At 46.6% G+C, this 23,242-nt stretch overlaps 2 protein-coding genes across 5 annotated transcripts in view; both read right to left on the bottom strand.

The window, feature by feature from the left end:
• Nucleotides 1-47: 47 nt before the first annotated feature.
• On the bottom strand, nt 48-11,991 carry MAP6D1 (MAP6 domain containing 1). 3 transcript variants are annotated; one of them, XR_004626003.1, is made up of 4 exons: nt 8,352-11,991; nt 4,301-4,433; nt 3,197-3,712; nt 48-2,887 (listed from the first exon to the last, which is right to left on the bottom strand). XR_004626003.1 is itself a non-coding variant. In XM_034661991.1 (3 exons), the coding sequence occupies exons 1-3, from the start codon at nt 8,726-8,728 to the stop codon at nt 3,632-3,634; spliced, it is 591 nt and encodes a 196-aa protein (XP_034517882.1). In that variant the 5' UTR covers nt 8,729-11,991; the 3' UTR covers nt 48-3,631. The 3 variants fall into 3 exon arrangements, 2 of the variants coding, with proteins under 2 accessions (XP_034517882.1, XP_002915748.2); XM_034661991.1 differs by having other exon boundaries at nt 48-3,712; XM_002915702.4 differs by having other exon boundaries at nt 48-3,712; nt 4,316-4,433.
• A 136-nt stretch (nt 11,992-12,127) lies between these two features.
• Nucleotides 12,128-23,242, bottom strand: part of PARL (presenilin associated rhomboid like) — a 51,308-nt gene continuing 40,193 nt past the window's right edge. For both annotated transcript variants that reach the window (XM_034661980.1, XM_002915700.4), the window contains 3 exons: nt 16,348-16,449; nt 16,120-16,217; nt 12,128-12,457 (listed from right to left, as the gene is read on the bottom strand). In XM_034661980.1, the coding sequence (XP_034517871.1) occupies nt 12,346-12,457; nt 16,120-16,217; nt 16,348-16,449 (312 nt within the window). In that variant the 3' untranslated portion in view covers nt 12,128-12,345. The remainder of the gene's footprint in view (nt 12,458-16,119; nt 16,218-16,347; nt 16,450-23,242) is intronic.

Here is a 23,242-nt window from a genome sequence, read left to right as displayed (position 1 = left end):
CTTCTTCCGTTAGGTCAGAAGGAGCTGGGATGGGGGGCAGAGGTCTAGGTATTTGTGTGTTTACATTAATTCTGCCACTTCTTTGCAAAAAGAATTTACAGCTATGCAAGATAAAGGATTACAGTTACATAAAAGTCTGAAAAAAAAAATTTGGAAGATGCACGTTGACCCCAGAAATAAGGATTTCTGACAGCTTGGGGCAAAGGCAAAACTAGCTAATGGAGCTCTGAGCCTCCTCCAAGCCAAGGCAAGGAGGGAAACTGCGCCTATTGTCTTACAAAGCAGCACACTGGTCTGTCCGGAAAGCTGGAATTGGTCTCTGCTGAGTTGTGGAAGAAGTTACTCCTGTGACACAGTCCTGCTGTGACCATCTGCTAGCAGAATGGCTAAATAAATAAATAAATAAATAAATAACCGAAGATGCAGAAACATTTCAGAAAGGACCACTTTTTACATCAAGACTAAGGGCTTTGAAAGCTTTGGTTCTTCAAAGGCAGGAAGTTCTGCAGGGAAGAGGCATTGTGAGAGAGTCCAGGTCCGTAGCTTTCTTCGGACCAGACTTCGCATCAACGTTCAGGGAACTGAGTGTCCGGAGGAGGGAGAATAGGGGTGTTGCTTAGGCTCCTTTCCTGAATGTTGATCTCAGCCACAGTTTTGACGGTGCCACAGGACAGAGGTTCAGGTCCCAGGCAGGCCCTCAGCTGGGGATTCCCTCTTACTGACGGAAGCCTGTGTGAACAGGGCTGGCCGACTTGACCCCCCTAAAGGGGAGATTCCCCCGTCTGCCCGGGGTGGCCTACAGGGTCAAGGTTTTTCAAAAGCTGCTTTTTGGAGTTTGGCCTAAAACCCTGGTATTAGTACAGGTATGAATGAAAGTATTCCCATTTGACTGGGTGTTCTGAGTGAGTTGTGAAGCACCATGGAGCACAGAGGCAGGACCTTGGTCTCGGTGACTTGGGGGGTCTTCGGTGGTGTCCCTCTGCTCGGGCCTCACGGTGCATCCTCAAGGCGGCTGCTGGCAGTGCTAACACTGGTCATGGAATCACTGATACTGAAACGCTTGCTTTTGGCTGAAATTAGCTAACAGATTGAACTTTTTATTTTAAAAAACATTACTCTTTACAGAATTAATACAAAAATGCTTATTATATAGAAACTTTAGCAAATATAGTAAGGTGTAAAAAATTTAAAGTTACCCATAATTCCCCTTCCCAAAGATAACCGTTAATATTCCGCTGCATTTTCCTCTATTTTATATATGTGTGTGAGATGTGGGTTGGTACCACACGCTTGAGACTATTGTGTCATTGCTTTGGAAGGCCACTCCAGTAACATGATGTTACGCCTCCCTACAACCTAGAGTGGGCAGGAGGAAGTTCCTTCTTCAGAACCCCGGTCTCCTAATAATGAAGCCTGGAAGACAGGATTATTGAGTTGGGGGTTTTATGGAAAGCTGTCTGCTCTGGTGCATTCCAGAAAGGTTCTTGGGCATGCAGTCTGCCTTCAGAGGCAGGCCAGGTGAGGCGGGGTGCTCCCGCTGCTGCAGTGCCAAGGCTGCCAGGAAAGGCAGGCCTGTGGTAGCTGGCTGAGGTCAGCCTTTCGGTCTAGTCTGCAGCCTCTGGGGGAGAGAAGGGTGACACAGGCAGGGTCTAGGGAAAGGGGCTGTGTCAGTGGCATCAGATGGGCCAAAGCTGCAAAGGAGAATAGAGCCGGCCCCCTGGGGAAGGAGGAGGGGGGCCTGGGCAGGAAAGGACAATTGTCATATCTGTGCTTTGTGGGCCATTCACTGTTCTAATAAGCACCCTGCCCATGAACAGGAACTGTCTTAGCAAGGTGGGGTGTTCTCCTTACTCCGCAGATAAGCGGAAGCTGAAACTGCTCACAGCTAGTGAGAAGTCATAAGTCAGGATCTGAGCCCCAGACTAGCTTCAGAGATGGTCTTTTCACCCTAGACTCGGAGGGACGGTGTACATGAAAGAAGGGAAGATGGTGTGTCCTGTGAATATTGCGAACGACACCACTGTGGCTGGCAGTCCAGAGACCTTAGGATTGGTCAGCCTCCAAGGGGCAGCCAGTAAGAGCCATGATCCGCCAAAGCCCAAGAGGAGGATAAAGATGAATGAGAAGGCGCTCCAGGTTCATGATTAAAGAAATAAGCTAACAAGAAACTGTAACAGTGCACTTTTGCATTTTAGTAAAATCTGAGATTGTACGGTTAATCTGTTCATTTCCCAGAGTGCGCAGCAGCACGCTCTCCTCTTAGAAACATCTAACATGCAAACCAATGAAGTCTGAAATAACAGAATCCTTTGTGTAAGCATATGGTTTGGGTTCTGCCTTTATAATGATTCAGAGCATTTCCTTTGCTGCACTAAGAGGAAGGCAGTGCCAGCCAGAGCCAGCCCCTCCGAGGGCCCAGTGCCGCCAGTCTGAAGGGCTGGGGAACTGGGGGGGGTGGGTGGTGCCGGCGCCTGCAGCTTAAGTAAATGCTCGCCAGATGCGGTGCGTGAGGGCTGGAAAGGGAGGAAGATCCAAAGGGAAATCCTTGCATTTCCCTACCAAAAGCTGCCCTGAGCCCGTGCCTCTCATCTCTAAGAGGGGACAGAAATTCCTTCAAATGTCTGACCGCCGGCTGTGCAAACTGGGCCAGGCTCTCTCCGTGTGGCCACGTGGGCTGGGACTTACCAGCAAAGGAGGCAGCTTTCCAAAGCCGACAGCTGCCGCCTCACAGTGCGCTCCCCCAACTGTAAGTGAGAGAGCAGGGTAGGAGTCATCTAGGTGTAGATAACGTGTTACAGTCTTTCAGGGAATGAGGCTAATGCCACTTCGTCCCAAAAAAGCTCCCAGTTCTTTGCCAGTGTGTATGGTGTTCCCTTCTAGTCGTCAACTGTAAGGGAAAAAACTGGAATTAGTAATAATAAAATGTGGGGCTCAGAAACCTATAAGGTCAATGTCATTCATTACTTCAAGCACTCCTCGCAAGAAGCCTTTTGTTAAAATATAAGGGTCATCTGGGCCCTAAATTATATCTTTGAAAATTGAAAGCCTATGATTGAGATCCTCTGTTGCTTTTGGAAATGACATCCTAGTTACTCAGCATCACCGTGAGTCACGTGCAGGTGATAACCCAAGATTTCTTCAACCTGAACGTGTGGGGCCATTTGTAGGCATCTCCAAGGACGCTCCCTTGGATTACCGTAGGTTACGACGTCCTCATGCAGCCTGGGAAAACAACCAAGTGGATATTCCTGGTTCTTTCAAGCACGTGTTAGTCCATATTCCTCAGCCTGCACAGACCAATTCAGTTTACAACAGAATTGATCCTTAAGTGCTTCAGATTTAAAAACTGAAGGGTGGCCAAAAGAGGCAATTAAAAAAAGATCTGAAGCCTTCTGTATACTTCTGGAGGAACAGGAGGACGGTTGAGGCCCAAAGCCGAGCTGGGTGGTGCTGTGTCCATCTGCGCCTCTGGTCTGCGCCAGGCCCACAGCCTGGGTGGTGCCCACAGCAAGAGAGACGGGCCCTTGCCCTCAGACAGCAGAGGGCCAGTCCCAAGATCTCACTCCAGTCCCCTAGCGACTGAGGAGAGCCCCATCTTGGCGGCAGTGGTTCTGATTTCCGCTGTGGCCAGTCACACATTGAGGATCCGGGGAGCTGAAGCCTGAAAGATGGCTGATGGGTTAGGGGTGAACTTCTTCCTCCCCTCAGGGGCCTGAAAAATGAAATATGGCCCCATATCAGTGTGTCTTTCCCCCAACTTTCCCTCCCCACCACCTCCCACCCCCACCTCCAGGAAGAAAATTCCTGCCTCCTGTCCTTTTTGTCCTCCAAGAGTTGGGACTGCTGACCTGAAGGGTCTGTGGGGGGAACATGCAGGGGACAGGGTCAGCACATTAGTGTCACATATGGCACCTGGACCTTCTGTTCTCCCTGAAGTCTCCTTTGGGTGGAATCAAGAAGCTGAACAGTCCCAACCTCTCTTGCATCTTCTGACACAAATGCCAAGGACATGGAAGGCTCATCATTAGTACTCAACAGTCAAGGGTAAGATTGGGATTTAGGAGGAAAAGGGACACCCTGCTGGCCAGAAAGCTGGCACTAGGGAGATACCCACCTGGCCAGGAACAAAGGATCACCCTGGCTCTCTGCTGAGGGAGGACTGGGTGCTCAGACGCTACTGTCCTTGGCCCTAATGCCACTTTGCACCATCAAAATCCAACTCCTAGTCCCTAACCTGGAAAAAGGGCCTCTGTTCCCACACCCTCTGCAGCGGGGAGCCCAGCCCCTCGCCCTGCCACACCTGGTCCAGTCTGACCTGGAAGCTGCCCCCAGGGCTGCTGTCCCATCCAGAGCTGTGGGTTGTGACGACTGTGGCGGGTCTCGCCTTTGTGGATCTTGGCGGCTTCACTCCAGTCCAGGCCTGGAACTCCTGTCTGGAATACAGAATACGGTCACCACCTGGCTCAGGGTCAGTCCTCTCTCCTCCTGACTCTTTAGGGGCCACTGCCATTGTCCCATGCTTCTTGGAATGTCCTGGCCAATCTCCGCTGCTAAAATCCTGCTTTGGATCCAGGTGTGAGCACCTGGTATGTGCTGGGCACTGGAAACCAAGTCCCAGCCCTTCCTTCAATGCTCCCTCTTTTGCTTCCAGGCCACTTTAAGGGGCCCGAGACATCCAGAACCAGTGCAGGTCAGTCAACTCCAGCCCAGGTCACTGGTGGCCCTTACATCCACAGGAGGTGCTGGTCTAGACAGTGCCCAGGACAGCAAAGGTCTGTACCTGGTTACAACTGAGAAGGAAAAATAAGGTTCAGTATTAGGTTTACTTTTTAATAACTGGTCTTATTAGCGACTGTCTCACCACCCACAGGCTGGTCCAGCTTCTGCAGGGCACCGTGCACACAGGATGCGGAAGGGGCCAGGCTGGCGGGCGGGGCTGGCTCCCCAGACAGAAGTGACAAGGCCAGCACAAACCAGCTCCATGTTCTTGGAGTACTTTTTTTAGAGAGGGAAGGGACAGAGGGAGAATCTCAAGCCGACTCCTGGCTGAACTCCCCGCTGGACAGGGCCCGGTCTCACCGCTCTGAGATCATGACCTGAGCTGCAATCAAGAGCTGGACGCTTAATGAAGCCACCCAGGTGCCCCTCAGAGTACATTTTTTGACAAAGATCTACCTCCTCAATTCCTCTGCACAAAAAAAGACCTATTTTAATTCTATCAACTCCATGCTAGTGAGCTCAGGAAGGCAGAGACCTGCTGTGTCCATATGAGCACCTGGCCAAGGCAGTGTTCTGTAGAAAGGGTCCAGCTGGCCAGGGGCAGCACCCACATGTGGGCTGGATCCATTCTTGTCCATCCCACCCACGGCCCTGACTCGGATTCAGGCCCAGAAGTCAACAAAGCTGCCTTTTCTCCTCAGCAGCAGCACAGCTGGGCACCCCTGGGCCAGCCTCTCGTGTAGGGAGCAGCTGTGTCTGTCCGTGGTTGGCACTCAGGGATGCCAGGAGGCAAGCTGGGCCAGGGCCCCATCAGCTCACTTTTGCTTCTGAAGCTGCAAGGTTCCAAAGACCAGCTGCCCAAGCCATCTGCCATTCTGTTTCTCCTGGGGAAGCAGGTCCTCCCCTGGGTGTGCCCTTCTGTCCCCAAACTGAGTTGAGCCTTGCGCCTGGCAGCCCAAGCCTGTCACCCCAGGGTGGCTGCAGGGGTCCCAGCACAGAAAGCGACCAGAGCCAGGAACTAGAGCGATGCCCCTGGCTGCTCCTGGGGTAGGGCTGGTGCCAGAGACCAGTGAGGGAAGCTGTCGCGGGGATAGAGAAGGGACCTCAGACCTAGAATCAGCAGGACCCGCTGACTGCCGGGGAGAGGAGGAGGGCAGATTTATGGCTCTGAGCCAAGTTCAGCAGTGGTCCTGGGTCTAGGCCAGAGTTGGGGGTATGGGGACCCAGGAGTCAAGCTCTGGCTATTTCTGTTTTACAGATGAGGAAAGGGTCAGAGGCGCCAAGTGACTTGCCAAGTTTATACCCCAGGAAACGAGAGCTCCAGTGAGTCCCAACTCCTGGCAGTAGCTTTCCACCACCGCAGGCCACAGCTCAAGAAACGAAGGGATTCAGAGCGGTAGCATCTTAGGGAGTGCGGTCTTGGGGAGATGATCTATGGGAAATCCTGAGCCTGGTTTCTGGTACTTGTTAAGCAGAGAATAACAACTTGAAACTTTGGTATCACTGGAGCTGGGAGGACCCAGCAAGACATTCAAACCCACCATCTGCTCAACACAAGTGAGAGGCCGCTTCTAAAAGCCCCGCCTTTGCTTGAACATTACCAATGAGGAGGAGCTCAGCACCCCGAGGCCACTCACTCCATCATCAGTCCATTGGAATTATTAGAAAGCTCTTCCTTCCCTGAGCTAAAGCTAGCTCCCCACCAGCTCTGCCCTGGTCCTGCTCCTGGCCTGGAACATCAGTCATTTGAAGGTGCTGCACACCCAGGCCCTCAGGCCTTGCACACCTCTCACCATTCAGGTCCCTCCAGCTGGCTCACCACCAGCACACAGCAGTCCGAACCCTCCACAGCCTGGCGAGGGCCTGAGCTGGGCTCAGTGTTGGCCCTGCCCCCAACGTTCCCCTGTGCATTTCAGCAGCTCAGCTCGAGCACACATCAGTGAACACGAGACCCATCCTGCAACTACCTTTGTCCATCAGGTTCCTGAAAAACTGCATGCCCATGAAGGAACCCCTGGGGAGACAGAACCTTCCACATGTCTTGATAATTACTCTATGGAAATTCTACCTTAATACAATTGATTTTAAAAATAACAAAATTGTGGGGGGAAGTTAACACCTTTTTGCTCCTTTAATTCCACAGGTCGGAATTTCTAAAGAAATTGATATGAGCAAAGACAGCTAGCTATAAGGATGCTCATCACAGAAATTTTTTTTCTCTCTAAAAATGGTTTTTTAAAGGTAACACGTGTACAAGTTTAAAAAAAAAAACAAAAAAACCAGTTCTGAAGAGGGTAAGAAGTCAGTCAGTGCCCTTCCACCCCCGGCAGCATCCCTTTCTCCCCCCACTCCTCTCCCCCAAGGTTCCTGTGTTTCCACACATCCCTCCAGGGATAACCTATGCTTATTTGAACAGAAACGTGTATATCAATACCCCTTTTAAAAACACAAATAGCAGACACACTGTTATACATTTTGTTTTCTTGACACGTACCCATCCACCATCCTCCAGCCCGTCCGCTGTCAGCACACGCTAGGCTTGCCAGGAGCCCATCCTGGGGCAGAGCTATAATTAACCAGCTCCATCAGCAGGCGGTAGGGCTGGCTCCACCGTCTGCAGTACAGGGTTGTAACATACCTTCTATTCCTTAGCTCCCACCCCATGTTCACCGACACTTGCAAGGAAAACTCCTGGACATGAAGTACTGGATCAAAAGAAGTGTTTTTAATGATCCCTAATTAGATCCTAAATATTCAATGTGGACAGTAGATTAATAATTGGACATATATATTAAAATATGGACAAATGTATATATCCCTAGGATAAAACACTGCACATCTACTAAAATTCGTGTTGTAAAAAAATACCTAGTATCATTAAGAAATCCAAAATTGATGGAAAAATGTGAACAGAATCTAAACCTATAAGAATTACAAATGGGTATGAACTCAAAGGTTAAGGATTAGAAATAACTACCAGTTTGGGTGGGGTTACAGGAATTAATTTGTTGTAATTTCTGTAATTGCCAGTTTTTCTACAGTGAGTTTATGTTAGTTTTGTAATAGGAGAAAGAAGAAAGCCCTCAGTTGTCCAGGGGCAGAGCTAAGGTGGGGGCAGGGTGGACCCATAGATCTCAGTCACTCACTGAGATCCCCAGGGGGCCACCTACCGGGAGCCCTGTTTGGTCCTCACCACCAATGCCTCCACAGGGGGCACGGGGCAGAGGGAGCTCCGGCAGTTGGCCTGCACGCACCCTGCCTATGGCTAGGCCCACCTGGTGGAAGTTAAAGCAGATTTTAACTCAGTTGAAGGCAGGGCTTTCTGATAGGGCTGCCGGAGAGGGAGAGAGGGGAGTGGGCTGTGAGCAAGGTAGTGAGCTCCCTGTCAGCAGAGATGCTCGCTCATTCACTCTGAGGCTGGTCAGGGAACAGCGAAGGTGCGAAGGCGACACCTCGCCTGGGAACCAAAGGGGATGACCTCCGAGGCCGCCTACAGCTCTTCAAGTGGTGTGGGATGCGGGCTCAAGGTGCCTCCTCCCTCCCCACCAAGCTGGTCCTCACGGTTCCCGGCCTCCGTTTCCTCCTACCATGGGGTCCAGACTCGATGCGCTCCCCTGCCCGAAGCCCCATACCTGTACGATGTGGTCACCGCAGCCGAGTCCGCGTCGCCGATGGGGAGCACGTAGACACCCCGGCCAGGGGCCGCGGAGGGCTTGTTCCTGCGGCCGCCCGCACTCGACCCGCGCCCCTGCGGAGCATCTGTGGGCCCTGCGGGCGCCGTCCACACGCCGAAGTCCCGCTGGTATTGAGTGAGTGGCACGTCCCGGCCGGGGTCCCTGGCGCCTGCAGGGGACGGGCCCCTGCGGGAAGCGGCGCCACCTGGGCCCGGCTCCTCGCTCTCGAGGTCCGAGTAGCCGTGCAGGGTCAGCGGCACCGCCACGTCGGAGCGGTCCAGCTGGTTCCAGCGCCGCGCCAGGCAGCAGAGGCGGCTGATACAGGGCCACGCCATGCCGGCCCCGGTGCCCGCCGCTCGGCTCCCCGCGCTCCGGGCCGCACCGCCCCTGCCCACCGTCCCCGCCCCCGCGGCCCTCCCCGCGCCGCCGCAGCGCCGCCCCCTGGCCTCAGGGAGGCCGGCCGCGGAGGGGGAGGGGGAGGGCTTGGTGACGGCCGGGCTTGGCCCGGGCACGCGCGGGCCACGGAAGAGCGCGGACCGGTGGGCGCAGAGGCGGGGAGGTGGGTATGCGAGGGCGGGGGTACCCGAAAACGCCTGTAGGCATTCACTAATGTCTACCGTGAAGGTTTCATAATTTAATCCAAAGTTCCTTTAATGCTATTTTCCAAATCGGACCTGGTTTCGCCGAGAGCGAGAGCCGGGTGGCAACGATCCCGTTGCGATCGTCCTGGGCCGGCGCGGGCGCAGTCCGCCGCTGCCAGGGTGTTGGGGCTCGCAGGGCGGCCGGGGCTGCCGCATTTGTGCTAGGCTGCTCCGCGCACAGAGCGGAGGTGCCGCGATGCGGGGATCGCAGGGCAGACCGGGGGCCATGCTTCCAGAGGACACGTGTTTCAATCAGCCAGTGAGTCACTCTTTGCCATTACGATGCTAAATTTGTAACAGCCAATTCAGTTTTCATTGAGAAGTGGCATTAGCCCTCAACTGACCTTACCCTGGGTTCCAAAATCCCTCATTTTAAAGCACGGCAACAGAAGACTTGGCGTTATAAAGCTGCCGACAAATCTTTGGCCATTATAAAAATCCCCTTCCCTCCTGTGCACGCATTCTTTTATTGCAAAGTTTGGGGAATCCTCCAGGCTAAAGGTCAGTCTGTTTAATGCATGACAGGGCATCAGAAACAACTCCCTGGCCACACTCAAAAGACTTCCTGAGTATTTGACACATGCCCTCAATGTGCACTGCAGACCAATGACTAATTAATCACACTACTGAAACAGCATTAATTACACAGAGTTCCATCTCCAGCATATACTTGAACGGTCTCCAGTCTGCATCTTAGAGAAAACTGCAGTGCAGCCCTGACCAGTCAGAAAACAGATTCCTCTCCCAAACCATCCCCTCTCAGCTAACCGTCATAGCAAAGTGACAGCTGCCCTGGCCAGCCCATGGCCCAGGAGGCAGCAGGAGAAGCACACCAGGAAGACACTGGGAGGTTACACACCTGCTCTCCCTGGGCTGGGCAAGCTGTCTCTGTGTGACCTCCATGCTCCAGGGCCCTGCGTTAGCCACTTGGGACATTTGGTGATTACAATACTCCATCCTGCAGGAAAAAGAAAAAAAAAAAAAAAAGATAGCTCTTCTTTTTGTATCGTCATTAAGCAACAAAGAGCACTTACTGTGTGCCTGGAATAACGCTGGGGGACTCCAGGAGGTTCAGTGTAGTAGGCGACAACAGAACTGGAGAAAGTGGAAGGGGTGGGGGCTAGTCAGGCTGGTTTCAAATGCAGGGTAGGGGGCTGGATCACGGAGAGCCTCGGGAGCCATACTGAATTTAAAAGTTTAATCATGGAGGACAATAGGGAATGAAAATAGTGTTCTCAGCACTCTGCGGCCCTATGACAACACAGCAGGAAATTTTAGAGACCAGCCGGAGAATATCCCCAACAGTCCAGGTTAGAGACGAGGGGCTGAACTAAGGCACCGGCACAGAGAATGGAAGGGGCACTGGATTCTAGAAATAAGAGAGAAAGGAATCTAGAATGGCTCCCAAGTTTCTGGCTTCCAATTGGTGAGATCACTCCTTAAGCCAGGAGTGATATCTGAGGTGCCTATGCAGTGGGGTCCCAGCACCTGAAACCATACCTGGCATGCAGTAGATGCACGTACTGAGGACGGAGAGGGTCCACGGGCCCAGAGCTCAGAAGACATCCTCATGAAGAACACGAAGCCAGGGCAGGTGCAGTGAGACGAGACAGCTGCAATCCTGGGGCACAGCACTGAACAGGCCAGAAGAGGAGGCAGAGCCCAAGAGGCACACATGGCCTTGGGGTGCTCAAGTGTCAGCAGAGAAGCCACAGTGAGAAAACACCCTAGCAGGCAAAGAGTAGGGACAACCACCAAAGCTATAGACAGTAAGGCTCGTGCTTCCAGGGCTGGGCTCTGACCCTTCACAAGGCCTCTCACGGGGAGAATGGTGCTTGCCTGTTCAAAGGCGCCAGCAGGAGGGACGTTACAGACAGAGTGATTCAGGGACTCAACCTTCTAAGCGCTCCCTCCCTAACCATCACAAAGCAGGAAAACATGTCCTCACGGCCTGTGTTCCTAGTGTGCCCACAGTGAGACATCAATTTCATTTTGGACTCCATACGGAATATCCATGTGATCTCAGCCTCCCATCCCATCTCTGAGAAATGCTTCTTGCCTCATCTGTAGATCACAGGGCTGTTAACGGAGTATGTTCAGAAATGTCAAAGCACAGCAGCGTGACCTTGAGCAGCTCCCACACACAACCACCCCAATTCCTTACCAGCAAAATGAGGGCTAGGTTAAAAAAAACAAAACAAAACACCGATCTCCTGGAAGTGACATTAGTTTAGGATTGAATCCTTTCTGCCTGGTAAGAATAACTGGCATTTCACACTAGAGAACAATCTGGGGGAAAAAATATGAATTGTCAAAACCTAGACAATTCCCATGCGCGGGGACATGCTGCCATTCAGCTCAGCACTGTGAGGTAGGCACGACTCACTCCTTTCCCTTCAGCCCGACCCCCTCCAAGACAGATGGCTGCACTCCTCTCCAGGTGCAAGAACTGCTATTACCTCCTGAGGCCACCAAAGACTGAACACTCTCTCATAAATCATCTCAACAAATACTACTAAACTCTCAACATGCACTTCCTAGAAATAACTTTCAATCATGAGGCCACAAACAAGAATTCTACTACAGGGGAGCTGTTCCGTGACCACTGTCTGCTATCCCAGTACGACACTTCGATTCAAAGAATGTACATTTTCAAATGTAAGATGCAATTAGGCTCAGATTCAAGTGTGAATTTATCCAAGATATTTCCTTCTAACTCTTAATTTAGTTACAGTTTTAATCTAGAAAGCAAAGCCTAAAAATAGCTTTTTGTATATGCCATTCACTGCCAGAAAACATTACCTTTCTTGGGAAAGTTTAGAAAATACTACAGCTGTTATTTCAGTCCACACCAGACAGAAGATACTCTTAACTTTTTTTTTTTTTTTTTAAACCTGCTGACCAACCAAAGGGGTAGGTGAGTAAGCAGAGATGCAAGAAGGCCATAGTACAAGAACAAGCATCTCTGAGTCTGAATCCGGTCTTTCCCTGTGCACTCCCACCAAGTTCACGGCTCAAACTACGTCAAATATACCAACTAACAGCAAGATTCCAGGGCAGCATTAGTGCTGTTCAAAAGGTACACACACCCTGTTTACAAACTAGAGATATAAACCTTTATTTCACAACTTTGTCATAATTCACTTTCTAATAAGACATGTACTGGAGACAGAGTTTAAAATACTGGGAAGCTAGATGCTGGGTGTCTTCCAGGCAGGAGCAAAGATGTGGTCATCACTCCAGGGCCGACGTGTTCCTGGGGCTCTCCGGGCAGCATGGGCCCCACGGACCAGTATCATCCAATCCCAGTTTTACTTAGAGCCGCCTCCTTTTTTGGGGCTGTTAGTCCTCATTTCATGCCAAATTTTCACTAGCGGCTCCCTGTTCTTCCAAATGAGTTCATGACCATAAGTTATATACCATCTGGGGAAAAGAAAAACAAACCAGGTTCAACATTCAAACAGTATGACATACAAATGTTAAGTACCATGATGATATCAAGTTGATATTTAAAAAATTGAATGCCATGATCATTTACTATCTTGATTATTAAAAAGCTGATTATTTGATGTAGATCAATGATTCGCCTTTAATATGGAGTCTATAAAAGGCCAAAGTGGGATGGACTACGTACGGCACACACTACTGCTGATTCCCACCGCAATTACGCATCAGCTCCCATGAAGACACGAGGAACCCAAGTCTCAGAGAAAGCAATCTGTTCAGGGGCTAACAGCTTCTAAGTGGTCAAAGACTCACCTGAAGGTCAGATTCTAAGCCTGGTCTCCACTACATAAAATATAAGAAATGTCAGCATTCAAGGTCACTAATGACGGCGTCAACAGGTTTTTTGTTTTTTTTTTTTTTTAAGATTTTATTTGATAGAGCACAAATAGGGGGAGGGGCAGAGGGAGGAGGAGACTCCCCGTTGAGCATGCGGGGCTCATTCCCAGGACCCTGGGATCAGGACCTAAGCCGAAGGCAGACATTTAACCAACTGAGCCACCCAGCCACCCTGATGGGCTTCAGTAGTTTAAATGCTTCTCATCAGCTTCCACCCTGGCTACACAAAGGGTCATCTACTGATCCAAATTCTGCCCGTCTTTTAAAATACGGTTCCAATCCCCATTCTGCTGTTCAAAACTGCCTAAAAGCAGCCTGAAGCTATGAGCTGAGGAAGCTGAAGCACCGAGAAGTTTAGTAATTTACCCTGCCCAGGCTGCACAACGAGGGTTCGCCAGAAAGGACACTAGAACCTAAATCTGACTCTGAAAGCTGTGCCCTCCCTGCAGCATCTAGCGAGCATCTACTGTAAGCTGAGGAACACACAGCTGAGTGACCAATGAGCGGGGCCTGCCTTTCGAAGCCCATGGGCCTAAGTACAAGACCAGAAGCCCTACCGGAGGGAGGCACAGTCTTAGCATAACTCAGGGGCACATAACTCCTCCTGTCCTGGGCTGGGGGAGGCTGGGAAGGCTTCCTGGAGGAGGTGGGGGTTGATCTGGAATGGCTGTTATTGAAAGCTACTATGACTGAAACCTTTATTTTTGCCCTGGTTTGCCCAAACAGATTTCATGCTGCCTGAGGCAGAGACTAGACTGTGTTAATCTTTGCATCTCTCCAGACACCTGACTGAAAAAAATGCTCTATTTAAATGACTTAGATTAGTATCAGAATATCAGTTTAATGCCTCAGTGTTTTTGTTCTGAATATGTTTATTATAAAGTACTGAATCTTTTAAGTACTTAAATCTTAATATTCACTAAATACAGTTTAAAAATGGCCACGAAAAATAGTCACCACTAAAATGTTAAAAAATAATCAGTATATTTACAGAAAGGAAAAAGACACTTAAAAAAACATGCAAATTAAAAGGCATGTTACAAAATTCTTTTGGCCTTAGTCAGATTTTGACTAAGTCAGTTCTGTTTCTCAGAACAACAGAAAAAGGATCACCTAAGATTCGAATGCAATTGTAAAACGCTTGCAAGAAATGAATCACTTGTCAGGAGCTCTCTATTAATAAAGAGAATCAAATAGTTTAATATTACAGGTAAACTGTTCTGATTATACTTGGAAGTTCAAATAGAATTGGTCATTTGGCCAAATTAAAATTAGGAAAACTTTAAAGTGACCAATTTCTAAGTTTTGATTTGGTGTTTCTGGTTTGCTCCGCAGGAGCCGCACAGCCTAGTTAGTGCTTACTCTGAAACCCCGCTCTGCAGAGGACCAGCTGTGTGACTTCCAACAGTTCCCTTCGAAGCAGTTTCTGGGGCGCCTGGGTGGCTCACTCAGCTAAGCGGCTGACTTCAGCTCAGGTCACGACCTCGGGGTCCTGGGATCAAGCTCCGCATCGGGCTCCCTGCTCGGTGGGGAGTCTGCTTCTCCTTCTCCCTCTGCCCCTCCTTCCTGCTCATGCTCTCTTTCTCTCTCTCCCTCAAATAAATAAAATCTTTGAAAAAATGAAATAAAATAAAGCAGTTTCTTTTCTGTAAAACTGAGTACCTCATAGGATTTAAGAGTATGAAATCAGTCCTCAGCTTGGGCACACAGCAAATACTCAATGTATGTTAGCGATTATTATCACAAAGGTACAAGGCGAGGGGCAGAGAGTCAAGGAAATATACAGAAGGATACTAATGGAATCTTTGCCATCAGTACGGATTTCTGATTTTATTAATTAAAGATGTTGGAAGAGGAATTCTGGACGTTACTGAGGTCTAGTAAATGAAAGGAGTTGAAATTAGAAACAGCAAGGAGAAAGGATTCCTCTGCCTTTCAGATCTTGTACTTTAAAATACGTTTGATACAATTATTTTCAGAATGGAAAAGGTCATCTAATTATAGTTCAGAAGAATAAAAACCTGCTGGGGAGAAAATCCTTTAAGTATACAGGGGAGGATCCAGAGAGATAAATTTAGAGTTCATAAAACAGAACCCTTTTTCCTAAGTTTTTATGTTTCTCACATTGTAATATCAGGTCAGTTTCTACTATTTATAATGTGCGGCTGTTAAAGCCAGAACTCACATATGTGATTCTTTAATCATCACTGAAAATTATAAATGGCATAATGGCATTTAGTTCCACCGCCTACTGGGCAAAACTGCTCCACTTAGAATAGATTTTTCTTTTTTTTAATTGAAAAACTTCAGTTTTCCATTGTCATGAAACAAAGTAAAAATCAAGTAAGTGCCACAAAAAGCAACATTTATGAAGGAAAAGATAGTCCATCAGGGGATCCAGTACACCAGACAGACAATGAGTCTTCCGAAGGGGCGCTCACGGTCAGACGGGCTCCAGAGTCCTGAGGAAGTGCCGTGACAGAGGCGCTCCAGCACTACTGCATTTCAGGCAAAATTCCATCGTGTGACACACAAATGGAAGATCTTGTGTACACTATGCTACCGTATTCAATATGGGGAGACGGAGGTGGGAAGGACTTTGGATCTGGGTTTAAATCTTTGCTCTGCTCCTAGCTGTCTGACCTGGAGAAGATCACTTTTGAACCTGTTTCCCATCAGGAAAATGGAACTAATAAGAGAATAGAAACCACCAGCTCAGAGCCCACCACATAACAGATGCCCAGTAAGTGGTCAATGCTGGTTTAGGATCCCCGGCCTCTACTCGTTCAGATAGCACACACCTGGACACTTGTCACAGGCAGAGTGTCCACTCTGTGTCTGCCCAGAACTGGTGACAGAGCGGTGAGTGGTGGTAGGAGAGGGGAGGCCTGAGAGTAGGGAAAGGAGAGGACAGTGAACACTTGGGGTGGGGAACAGTATCCCAAGAGGGGCTAGGAATCCTGAGAGCTCCCGAGTCGGGGTGAGCGGAGGTTAAGGGTAGGGTAAAGGCAGTGTCTCTACAAATGACTGAGGCTGGGACAGCACTGCTGTTCTTCCCCTTCCACCTCACACGGTGAAACTGGGCAAGGCCAAAGGAAACCATGTGCATGTTTTCTCACCCTCCCACCCCCACCTGACCCTGCTTCCATCCCAGAGTTAACTGCCTTGCTCTGCCTTCCTAAGGTGGGCGGGGGGAGAAGACCCAAGAAAGCAGTGTAGCAATCAGTTATACTCAAACTTACATTCCAAAGAGAGCTCCCCCAAGATGTGCTGCATGATCAAAAAATTTCCATCCCAGGATCATTCCTGCTGTATCCATGGCAATAATGGCTTTTAGGGCCTGAGAGCAAAAGAGAATAGAACTGGTACAACTTTGATTCCTCCAGCGTTGACATTTCTAATTTAAGGGCAAGAATTCAATGTAAAAATATCACCACTGTCCCAGCACTTCCCTTCAGAAAAATACTCACATTCCCTGCCGTGAATGTGAACATTGGAAGGAAGATAATGGCGAGCCTCCCTTCTGGAATCTTTGTGCAGACAGCAGCAAGGACGGTCATGATTGCGCCTGACTGCAAGTGAACACACGTGAACATGTGAAACTCTCAATGTGCAACTTTTTAGTGACAATATCTAAAGTAGCAAAACTTTGTCCACAAAATTGATAAGCCACACATTTCTAGGGTGAGCACAAAGCTTAAAAGCTTTTAGTTATTAACAGAGAAAATATCAGACAAAGGGGCTGCAAATCCACTGCATGGTAACCACCTGGAAAGAACGAGATGTCTAATAACCAGCATGTGGGTGCTTAATGAACTTCAGGAATTTCATTTCATGACTAAAATGAAATTCGCAAATTTCCACAAAGCCACTTCACCCAGAGTGTGACATGAATTTGCCCAAAGAAACCCACATGTGTGGATTTCTTCCATGTATAATGTTTTTATCTAAGAAAAAAAAAAATCACATGTAATTTGCACCCTACTTCATAATAAAACTAAACATTTTCTTTAAAACCTTTGAAGAGATGTTCTGCTCCAGGAAAGCATGCCATGTCTGTCCCATGGCTCTGCCTGAGCCACCCATCACAGCATCCTCCCAGGGACACACATGCATTTGCCTGCCTGAGAAGCACTTCTCCCAAAACCCTATTAGAGAATAAAAATCTAAATGTCAGGGTGCCTGGCTGGCTCAGTCAGTAAAGCATGCAACTCTTCATCACAGGGTCATGAGTTCAAGACCCATGTTGGGCCTAAAGCTTACTTTAAAAAACAAACCAAAAAAACCACCAAAAAACAAAACCCTAAATGTCACAACCTTATGATCAATAAGTCAACCATTTCTTGTTATAATTTGAAGTTCTTGTTGTAGTTGAAATTATAATAGCTGTATTTTTTTTTAATCATGTGTTTCTCCAGGTTGCTACATAACCTTCATAACTTAAATGTATAATGGCTATGAAATATCTCCTGGATAAATAATGCTAATATAAACACTTAATGTCAGACATGTTCCCACTTCCTCTAAATGGTAGAATACTTGAGAAATTAGGTCATAATTCCTAGTTCACGTTAAATCTCACAATCATTCATCCAAATACTTGAGGCCTACTTCGTATCAGGTACTATGCTAGATGGTGGGGGTATGGAGGGAAACCAAACCATCAGTCCCTTCCTTAACGGAGCTTACAGAGGGGCAGAAGTAAAAACAACAAAACATGATCAGCTATGATGGGGAAGCGGGGCATACTATGGCAGCACATGGAAGGGAGAGCACATGGAAGGGGTCGTAAGTGACATCAAGTTTTGCACGGAAGGGTCACCAGGCATTGGCCAATCTTTAGAAGAGGAGGAGATGAGAAGAGTGTTCCAGGCAGAAAACCAGCCTGGAGATCAGAGTATAGTGGGGGTGGGGTGGGGGGAATGCAAAGAAGCTCAGTGCAGCTTAAGACCAGGGGGAGAGCAAAGGGAGGCCAGCGTTTTAACTTCATTCGTCTGCTCCCAAAATTCTCAGTTCCAGTCACTTATTAAAAATAATAAAACTCTGGGGGCGCCTGGTGGTTCAGTTGTTAAGCGTCTGCCTTCGGCCTGAGGCGTGATCCCAGTGTCCTGGGATTGAGCCCCGCATCGGGCTCCCTGCTTTGTTGGGAGCCTGCTTCTTCCTCTCCCACTCCCCCTGCTTGTGTTCCCTCTCTCACTGGCTGTGTCTCTGTCAAATTAATAAATAAAATCTTTAAAAAATACTAATAATAATAAAAATAAAATTAAAATAAAAATAATAAATCTCCGGGACATCTGGCTGGCTCAGTTGGTAGAGCACATGATTCAATCTTAGGGCTGAGTTCAAGCCCCACAATGGGTGTAGGGATTACTTAAAAATCTTTTTTAAAAAAATTATATATATATAGTATGTATATATAAAAATAATAATAAAACTTCCATGTTCCATGAGGGACATTCTACAAAACATATTCCCACTATTCTTCAAAAGTATCAAGGTCATGAAAGACAAGGAAAAACCGAGAAACCATCACAGCCTGGAGGATACTAAAAAGACATGATAATTAAATGCAATGCAGTATCCTGGAACAACAACAACAAAAAAAAACATCGTGGAAAATTCAAATCCAAATATAGTCTGCAGTTTAACAATGCTTTATCAATGTTAATTTTTTAGTTTGGCAAGTTATGGTTAAACATGTTAACACTAGGGAAAGCTAATGAGATGTACACCTTTACCCTCGTAACATCCATCACTGCAAAAACTGATTCCAGCCAGAATAAGCATGGATGCTATTTCAGGGGGGTGAGGAGGCTGACAAACAAGAGTTCCCGATACTTGCATAGATCCCAAGGCATCTTCCCACAGATTACACACTGACTTTCACAGGTAAAGGAGACCAGTAACTTCAGTAGAGAACTAGCAGGATAACAACCAGTCAACAGATGGACTGTAAGGGGCAAACGGGCATTATGTGCCTCCAGCTGTGCTGAGGACGTAACACCACTTGTGTAGCATTCCAACCAAAAACACGCGATCAGCATCTCATCATGAGGAAACAGACAAACCCAACTGATGGACATTCTATTAAATAACTGACCTGTATTGTTCAAAACTGTTAATGACATGGGGGGAAAAAAAAAGGCTGACCAAAAGCAACAAGTAGGACTACATCAAACCCAAAAGCTTCTGCACAGCAAAGGAAACCATCAACAAAACGAAAAGGCAACCTTCCAAATGGGAGAAAATATTTGCAAATTATATCTGGTAAGGGATTAATTTCTGAAATATATAAAGAACTCACATAACTCAACAGCAAAAAAACACGATCCAATTTAAAATGGGCAGAAAATCTGCAGACATTTTTCCAAGGAAGACATTCAGATGGCCAGCAGACACATGAAAAAGGTGCTCAACATCACTAATCATCAGAGAAATGCAAATCAAAATCTCAATGAGAATATCACCTCATACCTGTTAGAATGGCTATTATCAAAAAGAAAGTAAGTGTTGGCAAGGATGTGGAGAAAAAGGAACCCTCATGCACCACTGATGGGAGTGTAAATTGGTGCAGCCACTATGGAAAACAGCATGGGAGTTCCTCAAAAAATTAAAGACAGATGAGCACCTGGGTGGCTCAGTCGGCTGGGAATCCGACTCTTGATTTCTGCTTAGGTCATGATCTCTGGGTTGGGTGACCAAGCCCTGTGTCAGGCTCCATGCTTAACAGACTCTGCTTAAGATGCTCTCTCTCCCCCTCTCCCTTTGCTCCTCCCCTTGCCCATGCACTCTCTCAATAAATTAAATCTTTAAAAAAATGTTTTAAAAAATTAAAAACAGAATTATTCCACTTCTGGGTATTTATCCAAAGACACTAACTCAAAAAGGTATATGCACCCTCATGTTCATACTAGAGTTATTTACAATAGCTAAGATAGGGAAACAACCCAAGTGTCCATCGATGGATGAGCAGATAAAGAAAACATGGTGTACACACACATGAATATTATTCTGCCATTAAAAAGGAGGAAATCTTGGGGCACCTGGGTGGCTCGATTAGTTGGGCATCTGACTCATGATTTTGGCTTGGGTCATCATCTCAGGGTTGTGAGATTGAGCCCCATGCTGGGCTCTGGGCTCAGCATGGAATCGACATGGGATTCTCTCACTCTCTGTCTGCTCTGCCCCTTCCCTTCACACTCTCTCTAAAATAGTAAGTAAAATCTTAAACAAATAAAAGAAGGAAATCTTGCCATTTGTGACAACATGGACTGACCTTGAGGGCATTAGGAGAAATAAGTGAAATAAGCCACAGAATTGCAAATACTGTATGATTTCACTTATGAATGGAATCTTAAAAAAAAAAAAAAAAAACACACAAAAAGCCAGCCCAGGATATATGGAGAGAACAGACTGGTGGCTGCCAGAGTTGGGGGTGGAGAGGGCCAAAATGAGTGAAGAGGGTCAAAAGGTACAAACTTCCAATTATAAAACAGATAAGTCATGGGGATGTCACGTACAGCATGGCAACCACAGTTAATACTACTGTGTTGCATATTTGAAAGTTGCTGACAGAACAGCTCTTGAAAGTTATCACAAGGAAAAAAATGTGTAACTATAAATGGTAACAGACTTACTCTTAACTATGTTAACCAGACTTACTATGGTGATCATTTTGCAATATATATAAATATCAAAGCATTATGTTATACACTGAAACTAATATGTCAATTATACCTCAATTAAAAAAAAAAAAAGCTGCAGAAGGAAATGTTCCAGCTTTTAGGAGACCAGAGAGACATAACCACTAAATGCAATACGTGATCTTAGAGCGGGGAAAATAGCTACAAAAGACATTATTGGGACAACTGACAAAACTGGAATATGTTCTATAAATGAAGTTAAAGTATTATATCAATATTAATTTCCTGAATTTGATAACTGAACTGTGGAAAGATACAAGAATATTCATAATTGTCATATCCACTTGTTGAATACTTCCTTTAAGAATAATATAGTGCCCTTCTGTATCTCTCTCTATGGCCTCTAGTTTAAAATCCAGTCTATCTGATATGAGAATTGCTACTCCAGCTTTCTTTTGAGGTCCATTTGCGTGGAAGATGGTACTCCATCCCCTTACTCTAAGTCTGAATGCATCTTTGGGTTCAAAATGAGTCTCTTGTAGACAGCAAATGGATGGGTCATGTCTTTTTATCCAATCTGCAACCCTGTGGCGTTTTATGGGAGCGTTTAAACCATTTACATTGACACTGAGAACTGAGAGATAGAATTTTAATGATGCCATGTTGCCAGTAAAGACTTTGTTTGTATAAGAATATTCATAATCTTAGAAATATACACTGAAGTATTCATGGGTAAAAGGGCATGATATATGCAACTTACTTGCAAGTAGTTCAGAAACAATAGTATGTATATATAGAGAAAATGGTAAGTGAAATGTAGCAAAATGTTAAAAACTGGTGACTGTGGTTCAAGAGTCTTTTGCAGTTCTTTCAAAGTGAAACACAGACTTAAATGTAAAACGTAAGATAAAAACCTTTAAAGAAAAGACGGGAGAAAACTCCTTGTGACTGTAAGTTAGGCAAATATTTCATAATTATGAGAACAAAAAGCATGATCCTTAAGAAAAAACAAATTAGTAAATCAGACTACATATAAACTAAAAATTTACACTCTTCAAATGACACTGTTAAGAAAAGGCAAGATATAGGCTAAAAGAGAACACTGGCATATCAGAAATCTGGTAAAGGACTTGTATCCAGAATCCAGAACATATAAAGGAAAGCAATTTAGTTGGGCAAAACATTTGAACACTTCAGAGAAGATATATGGATAGCAAACAAGCACATGAAAAGTTGATCAACATCATTAATCATTAAAGAAATATAAATTAAAACCATGTAGGTATCACTATATACTTATTACAAATTAAAAAGACTGACCATACCAAGTGTTGGTGAGGATGTGAAGAAACTGAAAATCTCCCACACTGCTGGTGAGAAAGTAAAATATTATAACCACTCTGGAGGACTATTTGGAAGGCCCTTAAAAGTTAAATACTTACTTACCATATGATCTGGCCATTCCACTTCCAGATATTAGCCCAAGAGAAATGAAAGCACACATCCATACAAAGAATATACACTAATATTCACAGCAGGTTTTCTGTAAGAGCTAAAACTAGAAACAACCCAAATGTCCATCACGTGAATGTATACACATATTCTGGCATATTCATACAACGGAACATTAGTCACCCATTCAAAGGAGTAAACTGATACACACAACTTCATGGATGAATTTCAAACTACAGAGTAATGGAAGCAAGAATAACAAAAAGGAGTATATGCTGGATGATTCCATTAATATTAAACAGTAGAAAGTAAGTACAAATGAAACTCATGACAGAAAGTAGAGAAGTTATTGCCCAGGAATGGGGAGAGAAGCAGAAAGGAGGGGCTAGAGAGGAGCACTGGGAAACTTTCAGGGATGATGAGTATGCTCATTATCTTGATTCTGGCAATGGTTCCATGGGTGTCCACATGTCTGACCTTACCAATATATATACTTTATATGTGCAGGTTTTTATATGTCAATTATACCTCATTAAACCCAAGTTACTTTTCTTTCTTTTTTTTCTTTTTTTTTTTTATTCGACAGAGATAGAGACAGCCAGCGAGAGAGGGAACACAAGCAGGGGGAGTGGGAGAGGAAGAAGCAGGCTCATAGCAGAAGAGCCTGATGTGGGGCTCGATCCCATAACGCTGGGATCACGCCCTGAGCCGAAGGCAGACGCCCAACCGCTGTGCCACCCAGGCGCCCCACTTTTCTTTCTTTTTTAAAAGACTTAGGAGTCCTTTGTACTGTAACTTTTCTGTAAGATTTAAATTATTTCTAAATAGGATATTTTAAAAAAAGACAACTAATAGTGATTTTTTATAAAAGGTGCTCCTATAATTGATAGGGAAAATAGCTCAAGCTGCATTCCCAGAAATGGGTTGGGGTGGGGTAACTGCAGGATGGAAGGACAGTACAAATAACCCCTGGAAGGAGAACCAAAGACCTGAGTGAAGGTTAAGTGGACAAAAAAATCCCCAGTGCTTAGGCTGAAAAAGTGCAAAGAACAACAAGGAAACAATAACCTCAACCGCCTACTAAAGGCACAGGTGAGGGGCGCCTGGGTGGCTCAGTCATTAAGCATCTGTCTTCGGCTCAGGGCGTGATCCCAGAGTCCTGGGATCGAGTCCCGCATGAGGCTCCTCTGCTGGGAGCCTGCTTCTTCCTCTCCCACTCCCCCTGCTTGTGTTCCCTCTCTCACTGGCTGTCTCTCTGTCAAATCAATCA

Source organism: Ailuropoda melanoleuca, chromosome 1 (assembly GCF_002007445.2).
Source record: "Ailuropoda melanoleuca isolate Jingjing chromosome 1, ASM200744v2, whole genome shotgun sequence".
Taxonomy (NCBI): domain Eukaryota; kingdom Metazoa; phylum Chordata; class Mammalia; order Carnivora; family Ursidae; genus Ailuropoda; species Ailuropoda melanoleuca.
Note: the sequence above shows the minus strand (reverse complement) of the source record. Positions and strands in the feature narration are given on the sequence as shown.